General features: G+C 42.1%; 1 protein-coding gene across 1 annotated transcript in view; it reads right to left on the bottom strand.

Moving 5' to 3' along the window:
* kcnk10a (potassium channel, subfamily K, member 10a) overlaps positions 1 to 16,946 on the bottom strand; it is a 95,845-nt gene that overhangs the window by 48,986 nt on the left and 29,913 nt on the right. The window contains exon 3 of the mRNA XM_078174112.1: positions 6,708 to 6,825. Coding sequence (XP_078030238.1) covers positions 6,708 to 6,825 — 118 coding nt within the window. The remainder of the gene's footprint in view (positions 1 to 6,707; positions 6,826 to 16,946) is intronic.

The following is a 16,946-nucleotide window of genomic DNA, read 5'->3' as shown; positions in this document are numbered from 1 at the left end:
GAGGACGGAGTCGGTCTCCAGCAAACAGAGGCTCCAGGTCAGAGACACTCCCTGGTCATACAGCTGGCTGGAGAACCGAAAAGGAGCCTGACATCTTGCCACATCCCCTATCACATTTTCTGCCCAAAAGGAGGCCAGGTGTGCAGGCACCTCTATCACAGTATGTGGACAATCCCTCTCCATCTGAGCTGTTCAGGATGTACTTTCACCGGGCTGCCATCAAAACACTGTGTGCCAACACCAATAAAAATGCAGCAAAAATATTGCTCATCATGGACAGGAACTGTCACAAGACCTATCACAGCTCCCCTGGTGCTATTGAAAACTAATGTTTGACTTTGAACTTTGGTTGTTCTATTGTAAATAGTTTATTTTGACGTACATGTTGTATTTTTGCTAATTGTGCACAATGTGCATTTAACTTTCGTTTTTGTCACATTTTATAAAAATGAGTGTATCTCAAAAATTAAGTTATGAAAACACTCAAAATAAATTTTCTGTGGTTTGAAAGGATTTTGTGCACCTTTTTTACATTTACAATTTTGAGGGATACAGCCATGATATTTCTGTATTTAGAAAAATATGTGTAAAAACAAAAACGATTTTCATTTTTTAGTGGTTTATTGCACTTTTTAGCAATTTCTTTCATTAGTATGGACATATTATTAAAATTTGGGATTTAAGGGTCGTATTGATGTATAGCATATTAAAATACTCCAAAAAATGGCCCTACAGCAGGTAAAATTGTAAAGATATGCTCTGGCAGACTTGTTCTATGGTAGGTCATAAAGGGTTAATTCACTAGTGCGAACAAAAGCAATTTGTCTGTTGTCCAATCAGATCCCGTCAGCTGCTGTACTGAAAATGTTCTTGAATTATAGGCTCTGATTTTCAAGGCCAGCTTAGCACTATAAATAAAAGTGGAAAACAAGGTTAAGGAACTTAAAAGCCCCTGAAAAACTTCTAAGGCACCCACCAGTTGTTTAACCTTTCATCTTACTGCAGCTAGACAGAAGTGGACTCCAGGACCCACGGACATCACCACTGGGTGTGGTCACAGATTCAACAGAGCACACTTCTGACCATAGTCAACTGCACCCATCACTGATGCTGGGAGTGGTAAAGATGAAACAGGCTTGGAACTTCAACCAGAGAGGGTGGCAAAACTTTTCAGCCTGTTGTTAAGTTACTCTCTAAGCAAGCCATGGCCCGGTATTTCTGCAGCCTATGGTTTACACCACTGGTTCCCAACCTGGGGATCCAAACCCCACTAGGGGTCACCAAAGCATATACAGTGAGCCTATACCTCAGAATTTCATACACTTCTGTGAAGAAAACTAAATGATTATTTTTAAAGTTTAGATTTTTATTCAAAATCTAAACCTAAAAAAATCTTACAGGATAAGGGCTCAATGAAGATCTGATCACAAACTATATTCACAGAGCCTTCACTCTCTGCTAAACAACCTCGTCCTGCACTACAAAGGTACACAGTTTTAACAACCAAAGAGCTAATAGAGCAATGGCCAAGCATCAGGGCAAAGAAAACACTTGATATGTCAAAAAAATAAGCCTTTTAAGTATGTATGTTTGTTACAAATTAAAAATTACATAATACAGATAGATAATCATATAAAAAGTGCCTAAGAACACCAGGAAAATTCATCTTTGATTCAATATTCATTCAAAATAATCTGCTCAATATTCACCTAAAACCCCCATTTTACACAAACTTCCTGCAGTTATGTACAGTTTATCAGTTATTCTGTTACAGTGCATTGAATATAACAGGGTATCCGGTATTCGTTTTATTAAAAAACAAAGATGAACCGGTAACATAAAAAAAAAAAATAGGCTATTATGGGTGCGTTCATAAAATGTCTCTGAGAGCGCCAGAGCGCACTCGGGCGGAAATTCAGAGGCACAAATGACTTTTCGAAAGACCAGAGAGCACCCTGAGTACACTCCGGCACTCTCAGGACATATTATGAACACACCCTTATGTCACATGACGCCCTCAGCGTGAAACAAAAGAGAAGGCTGGAATGGTGAACTTATGGGAAAGTGCAAATTCATGGAGTCCTGGCTGGATGTGCCGGACTTTAAAACATGGCTGCAGCCAGTCGCGGGGAACATCAGGGAATCATATTGTGCAGTATTCAAGAAGAAGATCAGAGTTGCTTTGATGGGAATTAACTCCGTAAAGTCCCACATGCATGGCGCTATCCACAAGGCCGCTGTTAGTGGCCGAGAGTGGCAAATCTCCGTTGCTAGTTTCTGAGCCAATCCTAGCATTGCACCACCACAACCTAGTGCCAACGTTCCGTTACACTGCCACCGGCAGCTGCACCTGAAGCCACAGCTACGACGTGGGCTACTAGGACAGCCACCTCTGCCTCCTCATCCTCTGCCGACATCAGGGTAGCTCTGGGCGGCACAGCAACGCTGCGTGTGGAGGTGATAACACCAGTCACTGAACTCAAATGAAAACATATCTGAAGTTTTCATGGCCATGTTTCCAGATTCGGGGATAGCTAAGTCATTTGCCTATGTTTATTTACTAGCATTTCATTTTCAATTTTTGATACTTATGGACAATAGTGTGGCTAAAGTGTAGATTAATAGATGAAATTTGGGATGTGGCAAGTGACTTGACACAGGTTGATGGGATTGGGGAGTAGGAGATCTTCGATTTTTTAACAAACAGAACTCAGAAAGTGAAAGTGAATGGGCATGTGTCTGACGTTTTAACTTCATCTACTGGTTCACCCCAAGGCTGCGTCCTTTCACCACTACTGTATATACTGTACACCAATGACTGTCGGAGTCAGTACAACGATAGATTCATCCTAAAATTTGCTGATGATTCGGTTATTGTCAGCCTCCTCCACAACAGTGAAAGTAATTAATGGTCCTGTGGTCGATGAATTTGTACAGTGGTGTAATGACTCCTTTCTGCAACTAAATACCTCCAAAACAAAGGACATGTCCATTGACTTCAGGCAGCAGCCTTCATCCTCCTCGACTATTATTAAGGGTCAGGTGGTCGAGTCGGTGGAGAGGTACAAGTACCTGGGGACTTTCATTGATATGAACTTGAATTTTAATGACATGCACTGACATGCAAGAAGGGTCAGCAATATTTGTATTGTCTTAGGATACTGTCTTTTTTTCAAGTGGATAGGACCCTCATGACCCTTTTCTACAAATCTTGTATTGAGTCTGTGCTCACTTTTTCATTATTGTGCTGGTATGGGAACCTCAGTGTCAAGGCAAAGAATTCACTTAACAGGATAGTTAAGTTGAGCAGCAAGATTCTGGGAGTGCAACAGAGTCTGTTGTCTGATCTGTTCACTAGACAGATGGGGAGGAAAACTAGAAGCATCCTGTCTGATGCCACCCACCCCCTGTTCAGCGAATTTCAGTCTTTACCCTCTGGCTGTAGGTTCAGGTTCCCTCCTGTTAAGACAAACAGGTACAAGCACTCGTTTATTCCTTCAGCTATCTCTATCCTTAATTCAGGCCAGAGGGGAGGTAACTAGCCCCTACCTGGCTGTGGAGGAGTTACATGTCGCACTTTATATTCAGTGTATTTATACTCTCATGTTTCTATTTATTGTTCTTGCTTTTTGATCTAGTGCTCACTGTTTTTTTTCTGTTTTTTTTTGGGAATGTGCTATTTATGTGTATATATGTACTGTACCCATTTGTTTTAGTGTTTGCTGCAAAATCAATTGCCCCTTGGGGACATAAATAAAGTTGAAGTTGAAGTTGAGCCATGGATGGTAAAGAGGAGCTCAATTATCACTTTTGTCCACCTGTGGCAGTAATTTGACAGATGATGTGGGCCATGTATTAAAATACTCTCTCGAACCTGAGTTTAATTTGAGAGATTGCTGGTGTTTAAAAACCGTTTCTAAAAAAAAAAAAAAAGACAATTACAATCACTTTTTAGAAATACTTTTTTTACACAGTATGTGAGCTGTCCTACCAGAGAGGAGAGAACACTGGACTTGCTGTATGCTAACGCCAAAGATGCAAACAGCTGCTCCCCCCTCCCCCCTCTGGGTTGGTCAGACCACGACCTGGTGCTCCTCAACCCCTGCTATGTACCACTAGTCAAGAGCCAGCCTGCGACCATGAGGACAGTGAGGAGATGGTCAGAGGAGGCTTATGAGACACTGCAGGGCTGTTTTGGGGTGACAGACTGGCAGGCACTCTGTGAGCCACATGGGGAGGACATCGACGGGCTCACAGAATGCATCACGGACTACATCAGATTCTGTGTGGACTCCACTGTCCCAGCCAGGACTGTCCATTGTTATCCAAATAACAAACCATGGGTAACAAAGGACATCAAAATCATCCTCAACTCACAGAAGAGGGCCTTCAGAGCTGGTAACAGGGAGGAGGTGAGAACAATACAGGGGGAGCTGAAGATGAAGATAAGGGAGGCTAAGGAGAGGTACAGGAGGACGCTGGAGAGGAAACTCCAGCAGAACAACATGAGGGAGGTCTGGAGTGGAATGAGGACCATCACTGGCTTCAGGACCAACAACCACAGAGGAGTTGAAGGCAGCGTGGACAGGGCAAATTAACTGAATCTGTTTTTTAACAGATTTGACACTGCTGGACCTGCCCACCCCCCCCCTGACTGTTCTGCTGTCTGTCTTGGTCGACCATCTCCCACTCCGCCCTCCTCCCCCACTCCTCCCTCTCACACCTCAACACCCTCCTGCTTGACCCCCCCACACCTCCTCCCCCCGTGGCCAGACTGACTGCACTCTCCATCATGAGGACTACACCCCTCTCCCACGTGTCGTCACCTCCACAATGTGCTTCACTGCTGACCATGTGAGAAGACAGCTGATGAGACTCCACTCAAATAAAGCTGCAGGCCCTGATGGTGTCAGCCCCAGGGTGCTCAAAGCCTGTGCCCCCCAGCTATGTGGAGTACTTCAGCATGTCTTCAACATGAGCCTGAGTCTCCAGAGGGTCCCCTTGCTGTGGAATACATCCTGCCTCGTTCCTGTGCCAAAGACGTCGTGTCCCAGTGGCTCCAAGGACTACAGACCCGTGGCATTGACCTCCCACATCATGAAGACCCTGGAGAGACTCGTCTTGGAGCAGCTCCGGCCCATGGTCAAGCCACTTTTGGACCCCCTCCAGTTCGCCTATCAGCCCCGACTTGGAGTTGAGGACGCCATCATCTACCTGCTCAACCATGTCTACGCCTATTTGGATAAGCCGGCGAGCACTGTGAGGGTCATGTTTTTTGACTTCTCTAGTGCGTTCAACACCATACGTCCAGCTCTACTGGGTGACAAGCTGACAGCAATGCAGGTGGATGCCCCCCTGGTGTCCTGGATTGTAGACTACTTGACTGGCAGACCACAGTATGTGCGCTTGCAATGCTGTGTGTCAGACAGAGTGGTCAGCAATACCGGGGCCCCACAGGGGACTGTCCTCTCTCCCTTCCTCTTCACCCTCTACACCACGGACTTCAGCTATTGCACTGAGACCTGCCATCTTCAGAAGTTTTCTGATGACTCTGCTATAGTTGGATGTATCACTAAGGGTGATGAGGATAAGTACAGGGCTGTTGTGGATAACTTTGTCACATGGTGTGAGCAGAACCATCTGCAGCTCAACGTGGCAAAGACAAAGGAACTGGCTGTGAATCTGAGGAGGACCAAGACACCGGTGACCCCTGTTTCCATCCAGGGGGTCAGTGTGGACATTGTGGAGGACTATGAGTACCTGGGGGTACACACTGATAATAAACTGGACTGGGGTAAGAACACCAACGCTCTCTACAGGAAGGGCCAGAGCCATCTCTATTTTCTGAGGCGACTGAGGTCCTTCAACATCTGCCGGACTATGCTCAGGATTTTCTATGAATCTGTGGTGGCCAGTGCCATCCTCTATGCTGTTGTGTGCTGGGGCAGCAAGCTGAGGGTGGCAGATGCCAACAGACTCAACAAACTGATCCGCAAGGCCAGTGACGTTGTGGGAACGGAGTGTGACTCTCTGATGGTGGTGTCAGAGAGGAGGATGCTGTCTAAGCTACGAACTATCTTGGACAATGTCTCACACCCACTCCACCATGTGCTGGTCAGTGGGAGACTCATACCACCAAGATGTACCACTAAGCGCCACAGGAAATCATTCCTGCCTGTGGCCATCAAACTGTACAACTCCTCCCTCTGAGTGGCCCTGAGACTTTTTCACACACACTGCAATAATCCAATGTAACTTATGCAATAACCCCATTTCACCTTGACTGTATATATTCTGTTTGTGTAAATAATCTTGTTCAACTTACAATATATATATATGTGTATATATATATATTTATTTATGTTTATGTTTGTTAATAATTCCTGTTTATTTAACTATATATTTGTAAATACTATTGTTTAACTTTCTTATATTTTCACGTATCTTTCCTCTCTTGCAAGGAGCACCTATAACATAAATAATTTCCCCTTGGGGATCAATAAAGTATTTCTGATTCTGATTCTGATTTGTCTTTAGATTAACATGTCTGAAGATGAAGCCAGCTAATCTGCATATTGCATTTATTTATAGATAGGTGGAGTATGGAGAAAATGATTTTGTACATCCAGCACACAATGCAACATACAATGTACACCCTGTATTGAACTCTATTGTTGTGTTCAGTGTGAGCCATTGAGTCACATTACCTATGGTTGTAATGACAGTCCCAGCAAAGAAGAAGGCACTACCCAGATCCCAGTGGCTGGAGTTGTAGGAGGTATCACCGATCGGATTCACCCCAGCATTCACAGCCTCCACAGAGTGCTGGAAAGAGAAGGAGAGACAGGGGCACATAATAAAAACCTAGTGTGACTCTGGTTGTTGCTGATTCTGTCTACTGTGCTTTAGATTAAGCATCTGGCTAAAATGATCAACTCTCCATACTTGTGTCTGCTGGGTTCTGAGAAGACAGTTTTCCCTGTGTAACGAGTGTGAATGGGACACGAAGGAGGATGACTCAACAAACTGTTTCCTGCATTTATTCGCTCCTGCAGAAGACATAAAAAGATATCCTTTCTTTGGCACTTCTGCACCTAAACATGCAGACATGCACAGTGTTTACACTTGGAAATGCAAGCTGTGTTGCATAGGTTACATGACACAGGGCGGACTGCCCTAGTGCAAATCGTGCCCCCCAAAAAAAGTGAAACTAAAAATGTCTATAAAACTTATATTAATGGGTAAAACAACACAAAACAGCTTGGTAACATAATAATATGCAACAGTGAACAATATGCACTGAAGATATCAATATAAATGGCTCAAATTCCGAAGAAAATAAAACAAAATCACAGCAGCATTTTCTCATACTCTGCCTTACTCTGCCTCCGATTGACTTCTTCTTCTTCATTCTTACACAAACCCTAACCAATCTCATTCCTCATGCCTAAACCTAACCAATCCAGCCAAAAAAGGCAATGACTACTAGCCAATCAGGCTACGGAGCCCAGGAGGTACGGAAAAGTCAGAATGCAGGAAAATCGTTTCCACAAGAAAAATTTATAAAATTGTAGTAAATAAAAATAACTCAATGAGATAAAATTCACAAAAACAAATTGGAAATAATAATTAATAAGGTGCATTTTTAACTCAGTTACACCTGCTGATGTTGTGAAGTACAAGAAGACTATGTAAAAGAAGATATTCTTTATTCATTTTTTTTTCACTCTGTTGTCATATACAGTACAGGCCAAAAGTTTGGACACACCTTCTCATTCAATACGTTTTCTTTATTTTCATGACTATTTACATTGTAGATTCTCACTGAAGGCATCAAAACTATGAATGAACACATGTGGAGTTATGTACTTAACAAAAAAAGGTGAAATAACTGAAAACATGTTTTATATTCTAGTTTCTTCAAAATAGCCACCCTTTGCTCTGATTACTGCTTTGCACACTCTTGGCATTCTCTCGATGAGCTTCAAGAGGTAGTCACCTGAAATGGTTTCCACTTCAAGGTGTGCCTTATCAGAGTTAATTAGTGGAATTTCTTGCTTTATCAATGGGGTTGGGACCATCAATTGTGTTGTGCAGAAGTCAGGTTAATACACAGCCGACAGCCCTATTGGACAACTGTTAAAATTCATATTATGGCAAGAACCAATCAGCTAACTAAAGAAAAACGAGTGGCCATCATTACTTTAAGAAATGAAGGTCAGTCAGTCCGGAAAATTGCAAAAACTTTAAATGTGTCCCCAAGTGGAGTCGCAAAAACCATCAAGCGCTACAACGAAACTGGCACACATGAGGACCGACCCAGGAAAGGAAGACCAAGAGTCACCTCTGCTTCTGAGGATAAGTTCATCCGAGTCACCAGCCTCAGAAATCGCAAGTTAACAGCAGCTCAGATCAGAGACCAGATGAATGCCACACAGAGTTCTAGCAGCAGATCCATCTCTAGAACAACTGTTAAGAGGAGACTGCGCCAATCAGGCCTTCATGGTCAAATAGCTGCTAGGAAACCACTGCTAAGGAGAGGCAACAAGCAGAAGAGATTTGTTTGGGCCAAGAAACACAAGGAATGGACATTAGACCAGTGGAAATCTGTGCTTTGGTCTGATGAGTCCAAATTTGAGATCTTTGGTTCCAACCGCCGTGTCTTTGTGAGACGCAGAAAAGGTGAACGGATGGATTCCACATGCCTGGTTCCCACTGTGAAGCATGGAGGAGGAGGTGTGATGGTGTGGGGGTGTTTTGCTGGTGACACTGTTGGGGATTTATTCAAAATTGAAGGCACACTGAACCAGCATGGCTACCACAGCATCCTGCAGCGACATGCCATCCCATCCGGTTTGCGTTTAGTTGGACGATCATTTATTTTTCAACAGGACAATGACCCCAAACACACCTCCAGGCTGTGTAAGGGCTATTTGACCAAGAAGGAGAGTGATGGAGTGCTGCGGCAGATGACCTGGCCTCCACAGTCACCGGACCTGAACCCAATCGAGATGGTTTTGGGTGAGCTGGACCGCAGAGTGAAGGCAAAGGGGCCAACAAGTGCTAAACACCTCTGGGAACTCCTTCAAGACTGTTGGAAAACCATTTCAGGTGACTACCTCTTGAAGCTCATGGAGAGAATGCCAAGAGTGTGCAAAGCAGTAATCAGAGCAAAGGGTGGCTATTTTGAAGAAACTAGAATATAAAACATGTTTTCAGTTATTTCACCTTTTTTTGTTAAGTACATAACTCCACATGTGTTCATTCATAGTTTTGATACCTTCAGTGAGAATCTACAATGTAAATAGTCATGAAAATAAAGAAAACGCATTGAATGAGAAGGTGTGTCCAAACTTTTGGCCTGTACTGTACACACAGGCCCAAAATGCACTCAAATGCACAAACAGCACCTACACATGCATTAAATGGAGAGATTGTTGGGGGTTCAGTGTCTTGCTCAAGGGCACCTTGGCAGTGCGTACGGGGGCCAGGTCCCTATGGACTGAACTACTGAGTTGATAGTTGATTGTATGATCCAAAATATTTCAATCATAGTTAACACAAACAAATCAGAAAACAACAGGAGCACCAGTCTATACAGTATGATGCAGCTGTGCAGAAAGTCCTTCTATTGTCCAGCTTATAATGATCCCTTTTTTCAGTGTGCACTCTGGCCTTTTAGCCTTCGTTGAGACCGCTGAAAAACCGAGACAAGCCAGTTTAGATTCATTTCCTGTATCTGTATCATGTGGGTTTCGCCACTGTCCAGACAATTTAGGAGACTAGCGGCAGTCCATTCATTCCAAAGGTAGAAGTGAACAATCTTATTAGATCATATAATTTAGTGGACATATGGAGGCTTCTTCACCCCACAAGCAAAGATTTTCCCTATTTTCTGCAGTGCACACATCCTACTCAAGGATTGCTTACTGCTGTGGGCAACCTGATCTCACAGAAATACGTAAAATGACCACGACCTATTAACACCGCATTCTGTGGTGGCAGCACGTAATGGGTTGAAATTACGTGCTGCCACCACGAAAACAATGCCAATGTAAAGTCAATTAGGATCCTCTTCCGTGGTGGACACACGGATTCCCTGATTCAATCACGTCACGTCAACCTCGTTTTCCTCAATGATATCTTTAACATTCCTGTATACACACAAAAACGCGGAAGTGTCCTTGATAACTCAACAATATGACAGGTTAATGTCAAGGCCATAAAATAAAATAAATGTATTTTGCCAGCTTTTGATAGCATAGGGCTTTAAGAGCATTGTGCTGTGGGCAGATGGGGCGCGTTCCACTACTGTTTTGTAGCTGCTGTCCTCCGTCTGTGGGCTTCATTCCATTTCAGATTGCCATCCGTCTGCCGTAACTGAATCCAAACGCCAGTAATAAATAAATAAATAAGAAGATAAAAATAAGGCTGAGCACGGAAGAACCAGAGAGGAAACACCATCACATGGAGCCGTCTGCCCCTGGCAACCCGGCCACCCTCCACTCCACCAGGGGAGAGTGGACCCCAAGCCAGCGCCACAGAACGGCTGCCCCGCTGGTTATACCTCCGACCGTGGCAGCTGTCACACAAACCGCTGCTGAACATTATACATTTTGATACAGGTAGGCTATATACATATTGCAAAACTCTGTAAAAGTACACCAAAGCATATTTTCGTTTCCAAATATTTATTTGAAAACGAAACCATTCATACGGTCAATATAAAACATTTTGTTAGTAATAAAAAACAAATGTAATCTCAATGTGAGCCAGCCGGCGGGACTGCGGCTGAACCACTTCCAATGTTCATTCATTCATTCATTCATTCATTCAATCGCGTGTTCAATGTGTGTGTGTGTGTGTGTGTGTGTGTGTGTGTCAGAGAGGAGTATCAATAAAAAAAAGTAATTATTTCGGTGTTTATTTCTTTTATTCTTCCGTTTTTTTTAATTAAAATCCGTAATATAGCCAACAATATTATAGACCAAATGTTATTTTAGAATGTATTTAGCAAATCACCACTCTCAACTGGAGTCAGCAGCAAAAAAAAAAAAAAAAAAAAAGGCATTATAAAAAGCCGACAAATCGTGTTAATTAATTGACGTGAGACATTGAAGAGGTTGTCTCCTACAGTCTGTAATTTTGAATTTTTTTATCATAACTTCTCAGAAATTACTCAAAAGTAGAACATGCTAAAAGTAAATACAATAATAGGCTAAATAGTATCTAAGCAATAATAAAGTGTCTAAACAATAATAAATATTATCTAAGTTATCTATTAGGCTACCATTTGTTAAATAGATTTTAACATTTCAATATGATTTTAATATTATTTTTGCTTATTTCATTATTGTTATTATTGGTTTTACTTTTTAGTAGTATTGTATTGTCTGAGGATGACTCATTTTACTAACTATCTACAGTAAAAAGAGAAAAAAACAAGCAAAGAAACAAACAAAACTCATTTTATACACAGGGCCTTCAAAATGCTCTCTGAAACTATACCTGGCATGGCTTGTGTCCAAAAAATGAAAAAATCTAAACTTTGTCGTAGAGCTAAACCAAATACATCATTGGAAAGGTCTCAACCTGGAGGGTGACATATGTCAGTATGAAGATTCTACATGGCTCCTCCTTTCAGCCATTGACCTTTGAACCTTGACCTCAATGCATGTTTGAGGGCTTATAACTCAGCAATGAAAGGGGGTACAGAGATGGGACCAACTGTTATAGAGAGCTCTTGACCTCAGCTATCATGTGAGTGTAGTCAACAACTGTGGGTGCTGTCAGATATGGATAAAATATGGATAAAATTAATTTTCACCCATTTAGAAATTAGATATTTAAAATCTGATTTCACAAATGTGTTTTCCATCCCCTTAAAGTCCACAGTGTACTCTCAATTCAATATTTACAACTTCCAAATCTGGGAAAAACACTTAGATTTTTAAAAAACTACAATTCCCTGGGACCGCGCCATGCAGTTTGATATATATCAGCAACATAGTTGTAGTTCTTCTGATTTGCAAAGTAGGGCTCTAAATAGGGTTGTAAAAAGATATATCTACTGAATATATCTAATATCAAGTAAAGCCGAACAAGTTATTACACTCCACCTAGATGAACTATGGTAAGAAAAAGTAAAGATGTCGGCTAATTTTCGATATTTTAGCTAATACACTAGAAACGGCGTTCTTGGGACAGTAGGTTCATTTGCGGCATGTAAAATCTAGTAAAGCCGAAGTAGTTATTACACTGCACCTAGATGGACTATGTTAAGAAAAAAAGCAAGGATATTGGCTAATCATAGTTATTTTAGATAGTACTCTAAAAACGGCGTTTTTGGGACGGTAGGTTTTTTGCGGCTTGTTGTAAAACAGGGTCGTAAAAAGATACATCTACTGAGTATATCAAATGTCTAGTAAAGCTGAACTAGTAATGACACTGCACCTAGATGAAATATGTTAAGAAAAAGTAGGCATGATGGTTCATTTCAGATATTTTAGCAAGATCTCTAGAAACGGCGTTTTTGTGATTGAATATTTGAATAGGCTATAACAAATATCTAGAACAGCCGAACTATCACGTTATTATCATTATTATTATTATTGGTGGGAAATTATAACAGGGGAATGTATTTGCCGTTTTAATATCAAGAACACTTCCGCGTTTTTGTGTGTATACAAGAATGTTAAAGATATCATTGAGGAAAACGAGGTTGACGTGACGTGATTGAATCAGGGAATCCATGTGTCCACCACGGGAGAGGACCCTAATTGACTTTACATTGGCATTGTTTTCGTGGTGGCAGCATGTAATTTCAACCCATTACGTGCTGCCACCACGGAATGCGGTGTTAAGAGGTCGTGGTCATTTCACGTATTTCTGTGAGATCAGGTTGGCTGTGGGTGTGTGCTCTGTGGTAAGGTTTGCTGCTGTTAGCTGCTGAACGAGGGGCTATAGCCACAGAGCAGCTCTTGGTCCTTGGTTTGGGGTGGTTTGTACTGTGCAACTATGTATGTGCTACTGACTTGACTGCTAAAGAGAAACTGGCTGTGAGGGTCGCGTATGTTACTGTGCTACTGTGTTAGCTGCTAAGCAGAGTCTGTAGCTGTGTGGTGGCTCGTTCTGTGGCTCGATGCATTTTTATCCGCCACTCTCTCTCTCCATCATCCTCTTAATTCACAATGAAACCAAAGTGGCTCCAAACACCAGACCTGTAGGTTATGTGAGGATCTTGTATTTCTGGTCTGGTAAAGATGTTACTAACCATCTTGCAATGAGCTAATTGAGGGGCAGACAGCATGTTTCCTATTCCATCCTGTGGGCTGCCTTGTTGAGCGCAGTGGCACTGAGATAGATAGATGACAAATTTAAGACCAAAGAACAACATAAACTGTCTTAGTAAGATGTTGGGCCATGTGCTGCCAGAACAGCTGCTGTGCATCTTGGCACTGAGTCTACAAATCTGTAAAACTCTACTGGGGAGATGGAACACTCCCCAGTAGAGTGCATCTTCCAAAAGATATTCCCACATTTTGTGTTTTGATGATGGTGATGGAGACAGCTGTTTGTATAATAGGATAGTTAAACATATTGTTCAGTTTGTGACCAAAAGCCTCATACCAAGGGTTCAGTATGAACAAGTGTATTGTTACGCCCCTAGTGGAAGTTGGTGAGGAAGGGGGTGCAATAGGTAAACTTAAATAAACTAATAAAGTACATACAGGTTTGAAGAGGAGGGGAAAAGAGGGTAAAGATGAAAGCTGAAAAGATTTGATTACTCTGAAATATTACCATTGTATTTTTTAACCTTGATCAGCCTATTGGAATTTCCAGCTCAAGCTGGTAGCTGATAACCAGCTTGGCCAGTTTGAGCTAGGTTTTTGACAGTTGGTAGCTGGCTTACCTGTACTACTGGTCACACCAGCTACCAGCTCCTATTCTTAGATTGTTACCACTTAATCATCTCAGATTCTCACCAGTTACCAGCTCAATGTCCAGCCAATACCACCAGGCCCAGCTAATGCCAGTGTTGTGTTGAAGGCTATTTTCCCGTTGAAATATGTTTTCCCCCTTTCTAAACCTGGACCAAACCTTTAGCCCTAGCGCTAAACACTGAACGGGGCCATCGCATTAATAGGGGGGAAACACTTTGATTTGATCTGTCTCATTGTGTCATGCGGATTACTGTTAATTTATTATGCTGATCTGTTCTGTACGACATCTATTGCACGTCTGTCCGTCCTGGAAGAGGGATCCCTCCTCAGTTGCTCTTCCTAAGGTTTCTACCGTTTTTTTTCCCCGTTAAAGGGTTTTTTTTGGGGAGTTTTTCCTTATCCGCTGCGAGGGTCATAAGGACAGAGGGATGTCGTATGCTGTAAAGCCCTGTGAGGCAAATTGTGATTTGTGATATTGGGCTTTATAAATAAAATTGAATTGAATTGAATGAGGAAACACATTTCGATACACCAAATGACTTTTCAAGCAATTTCACTGATGCAGATAAATTTGCTAAAAAGTGCTATTAGTCACAGCATCTAAGTGACAAAGAAAACAATGATTAAAATATAAAAAATAAAACAAAAGGTTGTCCATGTGCCAAGTACAGAAATCATAATGTCATAAGACACAGCCCTTAGGATAAACAGAAATATTTAAACAAAATTATAATTAGCCCCACTATGTTGTTTTAGTTATGTCATTTAGAGCTGGAGACCGCACTGGAGTCAGCACAAACTGCACGGTATCTGGGAAAAGCAACTCTTCTTTGGGTGACTGAGATTGTCAATGCAGGACGTGATCAGACTGTGTCAGCAATAACAGTCAGACGACAATTACATAGAGAGGGATATTATATTAGGATCGCAGTGCATAAACCCCTTATTACAAAGATGAACGCACAATTGAGAGTTTGGTGCAAAGACCAGTAACGATACCTGATATGGGCCGAATGGGTGTTTGCCCAGGGTGGCACCTAGTCATGATGTGTGGGGGGGCTGCAGGAGCGGCAAGTGCTGGAATTTGTAATTTACGTGACAACGCGTGAACGCAACACAGGCTCCGCTCCAATTGACTGTGTGTACAGTGCTGTGCTGCGCTGCTGTGTGAGCTGCGTGTTACACACTGTCCATAACAATAACTACGTCAGGTAACAAACTGTGCCGGACTCGGGTTGTTTTTGGTCGGTGTGTGTGTGTGTGTGCGCATTGGGGTGGAACTCCACCGTGCGCGATACAGAGAGCAGAGGAGAATTGTAAATACGCGACCATGTAGAGACAGAAATGACATGCCTTCATGTAAATAAGATAAATAACATAAGGCTATTTAGTTTGTTTATTACAAGGACAAGGTATAGACCTGTTCTATAGGAAAGGTAACCTTAAATTACTTCTGTTGTGATCTGGCGCAACATAGAAAATAAAATTAAATAAAATTAACTTGACCTTCAAGGGGGGGGGCTACTATTATATTAGGGGGCGCCACACTGCTTGTGATTCTCAGTTCAGAGGCCAAATAATTAAAAAAAGGGGGTGTCGCCCAGGGCGCCATTTAGGCTAGAACCGCCACTGGCAAAGACCATAGGCACTGGTCTACAGAGATGTGGGAAGAAGTTATTTGCTCAGATGAGTCTTCCATCACTATATCATTGACATGTGTGGCTAACACCAAGAGAACAATACATGTCTAAATGCTTGATCTCACAGTGAGGGGATCCACTGGGTCTGTTATGCTGGGGGGGTCATTTTGCTGGCAGGGTCTGGGTCAACTTGTCATCTTAGAGAAAAGGGTCTCTGCAAAACAGTACAGAGTTGTTGTGAGTAATCACCTTTATCCTATGATAAAACAATTTCTTACCTAAAAAATACACCAGCCAATTCCCCAGCCACCACACAGCTAGAACAGTAACATACAGAATACAAATACACATAGTATACAATAACATAATACAGCACTGCATGTTAATTCAATACAATATACAACAATATACAAAAAAAAATGGTCACTTCATTTTAGTTGTGCTGAGTGCCACAATGCAAACGTGATATCCACAGAAAAATTCTTTGCTCAACAAACCAGTGTATCTTTGTTAAAGCACATTTGTTGATGCTGTTTGTTTTTCACGTAATGATAAAGGAACCTGTGTTTCCTCTGTTCTGATGCAGTTTCTCCAGCTAACGCTGTTTACTGCAGCCTCTGTGTCTCAGACACCAGACAGCATACACCTGTATGAGTCTGTCTTTCATCATGGCTTCCCTGCTTTCATCTCATCCCACACTGTCCTTAAATCGTGGCTGAAGTGCAGACAGACATCAGGAGGAGGCATCACACTTAGTGCTAGTCTGCCCTGTGAGTGGCCGTCCTGCCAGATGGAGTCTCAGTGTAATGAGCCACACTCTGGCATGACAGAAAACTGTGCGGCCAGCTGAAGGGCAATCAGACAAGGACACAACTGATCCACCTTACCCACAGAAAGTCAAACTCTGACACAAAAAAGTTCCACTTTGTCCCAAACTTGTAGGTTTTCCACAGATATCAAGCCTTAGTTTGGACTTTATCTTATTACATATCAATAAATTAGGAATAATAGTAGCACATGAGAGGGAGTGCTGTTGTACAGAATATCAGCCGGGCTGTGATTCAGTCAACCAAGCACCATTTCCTTATTAACAGTAATAACTGACAGCAGGTTATCATATAACTTATTTTATGTGTTTTTAATTTTTCTCTGTCTTTATCTTCGTTTCTTTGTTTAGGTCTACACATTACTGCAGCCTGCCTGCTTTATGGGCATTTATCTGTATGTTTATATTTATTGTGCAAGCAGTAAAATAACCTGGCCCCAGATAAGCAGATGGATGGATGGATGGATATTAACAGTTTAGAGCATCTGTAAAGTGGATTGATACATGTATAGTTAAAAGTGTTGTTTTACTCCATAT

This window comes from Epinephelus lanceolatus, chromosome 13 (assembly GCF_041903045.1).
Source record: "Epinephelus lanceolatus isolate andai-2023 chromosome 13, ASM4190304v1, whole genome shotgun sequence".
NCBI classification, from domain to species: domain Eukaryota; kingdom Metazoa; phylum Chordata; class Actinopteri; order Perciformes; family Serranidae; genus Epinephelus; species Epinephelus lanceolatus.
The sequence above is the reverse complement of the archived record's forward strand: the minus strand, read 5'-3'. Positions and strand labels throughout refer to the sequence as shown.